At 34.3% G+C, this 9,244-nt stretch overlaps 1 protein-coding gene across 3 annotated transcripts in view; it reads left to right on the top strand.

Moving 5' to 3' along the window:
* The window catches only part of LOC150095201 (inosine triphosphate pyrophosphatase), a 34,626-nt gene extending 25,929 nt beyond the window's left edge, over nt 1-8,697 (top strand). For all 3 annotated transcript variants that reach the window (XM_090410266.1, XM_090410265.1, XM_090410267.1), the window contains exon 4: nt 8,344-8,697. In XM_090410266.1, the coding sequence (XP_090266392.1) occupies nt 8,344-8,637 (294 nt within the window). In that variant the 3' untranslated portion in view covers nt 8,638-8,697. The remainder of the gene's footprint in view (nt 1-8,343) is intronic.
* Nucleotides 8,698-9,244: the final 547 nt, after the last annotated feature.

Genomic DNA, 9,244 nt, shown 5'->3' on the forward strand with positions numbered 1-9,244 from the left:
TAATCGGGTCCAGGATACAATTTCAGAATTTATTTGTTTGTTTCCGGGAAGATCTGAAGGGGCCCGAATGGAAGATGACGTACATTCATAATTATATGTACAATTCGTTGTTCGTTTAAACTCTTATCTCATATTTTTTGACATCTTTTAGGTGCCTTTTCTTCTGCGGCGCCTGTGTATATTGCACACTTCGCACACGCCACCAGCTGGGCCTAGGCATGAGCATATGCTTGTATTTTACTTTTGTGGTCATTGTTAGAAGTGTATTACCATAAAATCCCAAGAGTCATTGTGGGAGATCCACACTAACATTTTTCATCTACATACTTTTTCTGATCCTTTTCCTGATGAAGCACTCATGGCTGCTTCTGGTAACTCATTCTCTCAACTGCTACTTTTTCAAGGGAAAAAACTAGTCCTTAGGCTGTTGCCAAACCATACTCTTACACAGTTTCCAAGGATTACTCCTTGTTTGCTCTTTTCTTATGTTTAGATTTTTTTTTTTCTTGTTCACTATGTTTTATGTAGTGAATCAGTGATTTGCAAAGTTGTTAGTTTTGGTATGTGGGTTGTGAAGAGGGAAGTTTAATTAAATAATAAATTAGTTAATGTTATATTTTGTTTATGTAGATAGATGGGTTAAAAACAAGAGATCACAGTGTAAGGCTTCTGTAAAGAGATCCTACTTGTAGATCCTAACAGTATCAAGTTAAAAAAAAAAAAAAAAACTTGATAGACTTGATGAGAATTAAGAAATGAATTTGAGGATACTACACTTTTACAGGTGCAGCAATCTTAAAATCATTCCTGTCTCCTTTCTGGCAATGTAGAATTCACTAACCTTTCGATACTACCCACATCTTGAAGACATTTCTCTTCTTAGAATAACATTCAATCTTAAATTCTTGGCATAAACAGTTACCCTATAGACAAATTGGACAGAATAACAACACATGCAATTAACAGAATTAATATACTTACCTAATAGCCTGATTGTGAGGCTGCTAGATTTTAAAGGAGAATTTTCTATATTCTCCTTTAAATATCCTCAACAGAGAAACAGCCTGATTAATGAACTCCTCTCTTACAGGCTTGCTCTAATCCAGTGTTTTTTAAACTGTGAGTTGTGAAATCAGTTTCATGGGTTGCAGCCATCATTTTTCAAGCGAAATAGAATAGGAAATATCAGAGTGAATCTTAGATTTCATGGCTTTAAAACACTTCAGTTTAATTTTGTACAAGTGTTGAAATTAACTACAAAACACAAATGGATGCTACACTTATGAAAATGTTGTTAATGCACCAAAAAGGTGGAAGGAAGTTGTAACAATGTCAGTTACAAATTATCATTGTTTTTTGGAAAGGATGTTATTGAGCACAGTTTTCAAGTTCATGACAATTTTTTTTTATTTTATTTTTTATTTTTTATTTTTATTTTTTTTTTAAATGTTGGGTCCATATACAAGAGGTTGGCTGGTCAACCTATAGTACGTTAGTACCATATATGGGTATTGTACTGCAGTAGCAGGGATGAATGAGGAGGAAAAGAAACTTGTTCTGTGGGTTTCAAGGTGTACTGTGAAAGGATGTTGGGCGGCAACTGTACGTGTTCCGATGTTCCATCTGAACATTTCCATGGGAAATGTCCAAACACAGAGTAATAGCTCTATCTGACTGAAACTTAGTGTGTGTGGTACTCCAGTAGTTGCCAGCAACTAAAAATAACCTCAATACGTACTGGTGGTGCCATCTCTTAGACTTTGCACAGATTTATTGAACAGCCCTCGTATTGTTTAATTTGTACATTAATGATATAGGAAAGGATCTGAGAGGAAGAGAGGAACTGTTCAGTTTGCCAATGATGCAAAGTTGAGCAGAGCAATAGTTAATTTGGATGATGTTAAAATTTTGGGATGATTTGGATAGACTGGCAGTCTGGGCAAAGGGGAATGAATGTCAGTTTAATGTGGCTTGGTGTAAGGTTATGCATTTTGGAGTGAAAAGATTACCATCTGTTTACCACATTGAAAGAACCGTATTCCAAAATTGACAAAGCATGGGATTTAGGGATGTTAGTGGATAGGAAGTTAAAGTTTAGAGGGCACATAGCAAAAGTGGCTAAAGCAGCTCATCAGATTATTTGGTTACTGAAGAATACTTTGACAAGCAGGTTATTATTTCTCTTTATTGAGCTTTGATAAGACCCCATCTTGACTACTATGCACAGATCTGGTCACTTGGGTTTCTTGGCGATGAGAAAGAGGTGGAGAGGATCCAGAGGCAAGTGACCAAGATGGCAGCAGGTCTATGGAATGAACCTTACAAGAACAGGTTGAAGATTTATGGGGTACAGAAACTGGTGACAGGTAGAAAAGGGATAATATGATTGAGACATACAAATTACTGAAGAGTTTTTACAAGATTAATACAGAGGAAATTTTTTGGAACAGGTCTGTGGGTGGGAGAACTAGGGGCCATTCTTGGAAACTGAGTGAGTATGTAGTTAGCATGGATATTAGAACCAGCTTTTTTTGCTTGGAGAGTGGCGAATCAGTGCAATAGGTTGCCAATCTGTTGTGGATGCCATGACTGTGAACAAGTTCAAAGTAAAGTATGATAGATGCTGTGCATATGTTGAATAGTGCTTGGCATAATGTTTGGGCCAAGCACTATTCACCATATGCACAGATGAGGGAAAGGCATATACTGCCATTTCTTGGATTTAGCAAAGGCATTTGACAGGGTGCCACATGATAAGCTGATATTTAAGTTGCAGCACATGGGTTTGGATATCAGGTTGGTTAACTGGATTCAGAATTGGCTGTCCGATAGGTATCAGAGAATTGTGTATGGTGGGGCAGTTTCAAGGAGGCAGAGGGTTACAAGTGGAGTCCCACAGGGCTCAGTACTAGGACCTATATTGTTTAACCTTTATATCAATGGCATTGCCAGTGGATTGCAAGGGGATATTCAGTTGTTTGGGAAGGTTCAATTCAAAGCTGGGAAGGATTATTAGTAATAGTGCAGATGTGGTAGCCCTGCAAGAGGATTTGAATAAGCTAGATAGATGGGCAAATGAATGGGGGGTATCAGTTTAATTCAGCAAAATGTAAGGCTTGAGGTTTGGGACACATCGACGAGACGCTGCATACTCTATGGGAGGAGCTATACTGGAGGAAGTAGGGGAGACAAGAGATCTGGGATTGATGATTGATAGAAACTGAAATTCAAGGGACATATTGCAAAGGTGGTGAAGGTAACACAGAGGATTGCTGCAATAATGAGAAGGATGCTGACCTGCAGAGATAAAAGAGTTATCATTCCATTGTTTAAGACCCTGATCAGATCACACTTAGACTGTTGTTCTCAGATTTGGGCCCCAGGATTTGAAGGGGATAAATTAACTGTGGAAAGGGTACAGAGGCAGATAACAAAGACAGTTTCAGGACTGTACAAAGTTACAGGTGTTGTACTACCTTACCTGTCCTGAAGATATTTTCAGGCACAAACTTTGTTTGCTCACACTTGGATAAAGGATTAAACTAAATTAATTATAGTCCAACCAAGTAAAAAATAAATTTTCAACATCTTTCTCTAAATTCAGAGTAATTTAATAATAAGGTGACACACCTTTTGGCAACTCCTATAGGTAAGGATGACCCCTCTCCTATTGCTTCTGCCTTAGTATCTCCGCTCTGGGCCTGGCTCCCACTAACGAGACCTCAATAAAGGTCGAAACCAGTATTGATACTGCCCCCCCCCTTAATGCATAGCAGTATACATGTCTGCAAGGAGATGTGCTGTGCATTATGGCAGATACTGAGACAAAGAGTTGAGAGCTTGATCCACCTTTGCTGCGAGTTGCCCGGTGTTGTACTACCTTACCTCAGTCCTGAAGATATTTTCAGGTGCAAACTTTTTTGCTCACACTTGGATAAAGGATTAAACTAAATTTATTATTGTTCTTCAATGTTTGAACTTACTGCTGCACAATTTATTTCCTGTGTCTGTTCCCGAAGATAAAAACGAATTTCAGATGTGTGAAAATAATCTATTCTTAAAAGTGATAAGAGATCACCTTATTTAGTAATAGTAAATTTGTTGTCTTGGTTTGCACGCTGGAAGAGAAGAGAAGAAAAGAAAAAAGCATATAAAAACTTGCTCAACCTGAAAACAATAGAATCAAAAATTGAATATAGCAGAAAACAAGCAATAGCAAAAGCAGCATGCAGGAGAATAAACAGAAACAAATGGAACAATTTTGTAACAAAATTAGAGAGAGACTGTACACTCAAAAGACCTAACACATATAAAATCCTTAAAGATCTAAGCAATGAAACTAGAGAAAAAGCAGATATTAATACCGTTAAAATAGAAACACGGCAAAGTTACTACCAAGATTTGCAGTATGATGAAACATTCAAAACAGAAAACCACCCTTTGTAAACATCTCGGACAACTTGGAAAACATCACTCTAGAAGAATTAACAGAAGCATTAACCCAAAGCAAAACAGGAAAGGCTCCAGGAGAAGACAATATAAACTTGGAACTGATCAAATATGTGGGACTTGAATCTCTCTCAGGTTACTTAACTTTTATAATATGATTTAGAAAGAAGGAAAATACCCACAAGATTGGACCAAAGCGATAGTTATCCCCATCTACAAAAAAGGATGCAAATCACAAATCTGATTGTAACAATTATTGTGGAATCAGCTTACTTAGCACCTGTTATAAAGTATATATATGCAAAAATCTTAGCATATAAACTTAAATGTATAATCGACCCAAAATTAATAGAAGAACAAAATGGATTCAGTAAAGGCAAGTCTTGCATAAACTCTGTATTTATGTTAAAATTACTAATTGACAAACACAAGAAATGAACACAGAAACACACATAGCTTTTATAGATTACACCAAAGCATTTGATAAAATTATCAGAGAAAAACTATGGGAAATCCTAGAAGAATATGAAATACCAGACCAACTCTTTAGAGCCTTATATAATACAGGTAGTCCTTGAATTACGACGACTCGACTTACGACGGCCAAAAATTATTATTAAAAATTCTCTAATTTGACTTTGCCGCCAGCATATACATACATATGACATACATACATCACACTTTTGTATACACATCACAGTATTTCACAATTTTAGGAAACAACAAGAAGATAAATACGGCAAGCATACATTTAACGCTAGTAAAAGTTGGTTTTATCGATTCAAAAGCCGATTTTACTTACATAACATACGAATAACAGCAGAAGCTGCTAGTTCCTATTTTGAAACTGCCGAAAATTTCAAGAAAAATCTGAAAAAGATGATAAGAGGTGAAGGCTATTTGCTTGAGCAGATTTTTAACGTAATGAAACCGGACTGTTCTGGAAAAGAATGCCAGAACGAACTTACATTCACAGAGAAGCTACATTGGCACCTAGTTTTAAGGCATTTAAAGATAGGGTTATGCTTCTTCTTGGAGGAAATGCTGCTGGTTTTAAATTAAAACCATTTCTTGTTTACCATTCACAAAACCAATTTTTTCTTTGAAAAAACATTGAAAAAATGCTTTGAAAAACATTGACAAGAATAAATTTTAAATTAAAACCATTTCTTGTTTACTGTTCACAAAACCCCAGAGCTTTGAAAAACATTGACAAGAATAAATTGGCGGTTTACTACAGGAGTAATCCTAAGGCTTGGATGACAATTGTTTTATTCGAAGACCGGTTCTTAAATTGTTTTATTCCAGAAGTACATGCCTACTGTCTTGAAAAAAATATTCCTTTTAAAATATTATTGCTGCTTGACAATGCTCCAGGACATCCTTTTCACATCGGCAATTTGAATGAAAATATAAATGTGATATATCTACCGCCCAATACAACATCTGTGATTCAACCTATGGATCAAAGTTCAATTGCTACATTCAAGACACATTATCTGAAAACTACATTTTCTCAAGTAATAACAGCAATGGACAACGATGCTACAACATTACGCGATTTTTGGAAAAATTACGATATTAACCAATGTATCCAGGACATTGGAACTTCATGGAAGGAAGCATCGGAACAATGTATGTGAGGAATTTGGAAGAAGTTACTACCGCAGGAAACACTTGAAGAGTAAAATGAGCATAGTGTGTTAAAACAGATTCGTGAAGAAATTGTTGAAATTGCAAGACAACTGGATCTAGAAATCAATATTATCAATATAGAAGGTAAACTGCCTGATCAAGACTTGATTTTCTGAAATGAAAGCGTTGTTGAAGAAGAGAAATCGTTAAAAAATTTTACTGTAAAATGGTTAGCTGAAATATTTTCTAAACTAAATCAAGGACTTCAGCTATTCAAAAATATGGATCAAGACACTGATCACTTTGCCAAAGTCAAAAAGCAAAATCGAGAAGCAGTCAGATATTATCGCAAAATACATGAAGAAGAAGAAAAGGAAAAAAAAAAAACCAACAGACAACATTAACCAATTTTCTGATTAAAAAAAGCTATTCCTGATCGTGAGAAATAATCATATATTGTGTAAATGAGTTACAGTAACTCACTTGTTTAATTAAAGACATCGTTAATAAGTTTTTGTTTATGTTAATTAATATTTAAAGGAATTTCAAAAATGCACCATTTTTTATATGTGTTTATGTATTTTTTTATTGAATTTTTCTTTCTTAATTTTGCATTTATTTATTTATATGTATATGTGCTAATAAATAATTTATAAATGTTTATGTAAGTTTATATATTTTTAACCATTTTAAGTTAAATAGAAACCTAATTTATGAAAATATAACTGAAATCAAACAAATCAAGAATTAAAAAAAAGTCCTTGACTTACGTCAAAATCAACTTACACCGGAGACGTTGGAACGGAACTCCGTCGTAAGTCGAGGACTACCCGTATATATCAAGATAATAAAATATCTGTGATGTACAATAATTCAAGATCAAGCTGGAAACCAATAAATAGAGGAGTATGTCAGAGTTGCCCTCTCTGACCAGTTTTATTTAATATATACATAGATAAAATCATAAAAGAATGGAAGATAACTAATGAAGGAGGATTCAAGATAAACCGTAATACCAGATTAGCTACTCTACTTTTTTTTGATGACCAAATAATCATTGGAAACAATGAAGATGAACTACAAAAATCATTATGCAGTCTAAATAATATGATAAAAACATGTGGTATGGAAATATCAACAGACAAAACAATAGTCATGATCTTCAAAGGTGCTAATCCAATAAGAAGCAAAATAGTAATAAACAACAAAATAATAGAGCAAGTAAATATATTCAAATATTTAGGATGCACAATGTCATATGAAAATGAAACTGATATAGAACCAAAGATATCAAACTTTTTAAAAGTAACAGGCATTATAAATAAAATTTTTAAATCCAGTTATGTACAAAAACACACATGAATAAGAATCTACAATACAGTAGCTAAACCTACCTTATTTTATGGCAGTGAGATATGGACAATAAAAAAAGCAGATGAAAGAAGAATTGAATTATTCGAAATGAAATTTCTGTGCAGAACTGAAGGAGTCACAATAATGGACAAAATGAAAAGCTGCGAAATCAGAAATAAACTTGGAATTACAAACTCCCTAAATAAAACAGTTACTCACTATAGAGAAAAATAGAAAGAACACATACTGAGAATGAATAGAAGCAGAATACCTAAACAAATTCTAAATTACCACCCGAAAGGTACCCGATGCAGAGGAAGACCCTTAAAAAGATGGAATTGAATCCGGAACAGGCCACTTGGCCTATAAACTTGGAAAGGGAGAAGAAGAAAAATTTGCCAACTTTTATTTGTCAGATCAGTGCAATGGAACAAAACAATGTATGTTCTTTCATTTTAATGACAATATTGAAGAAATTATTTTCGATAGTTTCAAATGTTTGTATTGAAAATCATTATGTTAAATATTTATAATCAGCAATGTTTTCAGGTTGCTGTTTACTGATTGCGTGATGATATTAAAGTTAAAATATAGTGTAAACTAAGAAGTGGCACATATTTTTCAATAGTGTTAAACTGAGATCGTGTACATCAAGAAACGACTCTCACTATAACAGTTGACTCTCATTCTAGCAAACAGCATTGCATTTACCCTCTCTCTCTGACAGATTACTGAAAAAATTTCAACTGAAGCTCTAGAGATACAATGCAAAATTCTCTGTAGCAAACTATCTACTGTCACAAACTATTTCTAGATCCTTACAAGTTTGCTGTGGTGAGAGTTAACATTTTCTTGTTGCATTGTTCTCGTTATAAAGTACGTGATTTTTATTATTTTTCTCTTTAGGGTTGGGAAGATAAAAGTGCTTGTGCCTTGTGTAACTTTGCATTTTCTGAAGGACCAGAGCAAGATGTAAAGTTATTTAGTGGCCAGACAGAGGGAATAATTGTATCACCTCGTGGCTCCTATGGCTTTGGCTGGGATACATGTTTTCAACCTATAGGATATGACAAAACTTATGCTGAACTGGCACCAGAGATAAAGAATAAGATATCTCATTGGTTTAGAACTTTAGAACAGATGAAAAAATTTTTTGCTGCATATGAAGGAGTCAGGTTCCATGAAGCAGTAAATAAATAAAGATTGTAATGTACTGTAATGATTGAAAATTTATGCAATATTAAATCATTATTATTATTACATGATATCTCCATGGAGTCGAAGAACTTAGTGTGGGAGGGCACTCTAACCACATTACTCCAACCACTACCATCCTCTAATACATTACATCATCTACTATCCATGCACTACACCATTTACCACTCACTAATGCTATTTTTGTGTATTAATTATATTCTTTGGCTGATTTTCCTGTTTTTAATGAAAAATCAAGTTTCTGGGAGAAAAGACCCTGCTAACTCCATGAAATTAACTCACCTTCATTTGAAAAATTATATTATGATTTCCATCATCATAATGAGAATTAAACGGGTATTTTCACTCAAAGGAGAAGGGGGAATAATGTAGTTAGGCAATATAAAATGTATTACAATCATATTACTATGTGTACTTAGATGCTGCATTCCACACAACTATTGTTCTTCTTGTAAAGTAGGTTTTTACTTCTCAGTATTATCATCCCTCTTTCTGTCTTTCAAAATCTGCAGATTACATTCTCCAAGTTTATCAAAATCATTCCACATTTCTGATATCTTCATTCAGTAGCTTGATGTGATCTGATCAAGGT

The sequence above is a fragment of the Typopeltis vanoorti genome, chromosome 20 (genome assembly GCF_054136105.1).
Source record: "Typopeltis vanoorti isolate ZY-2024b chromosome 20, IOZ_Tvanoo_1.0, whole genome shotgun sequence".
In the NCBI taxonomy this organism is placed as follows: domain Eukaryota; kingdom Metazoa; phylum Arthropoda; class Arachnida; order Uropygi; family Thelyphonidae; genus Typopeltis; species Typopeltis vanoorti.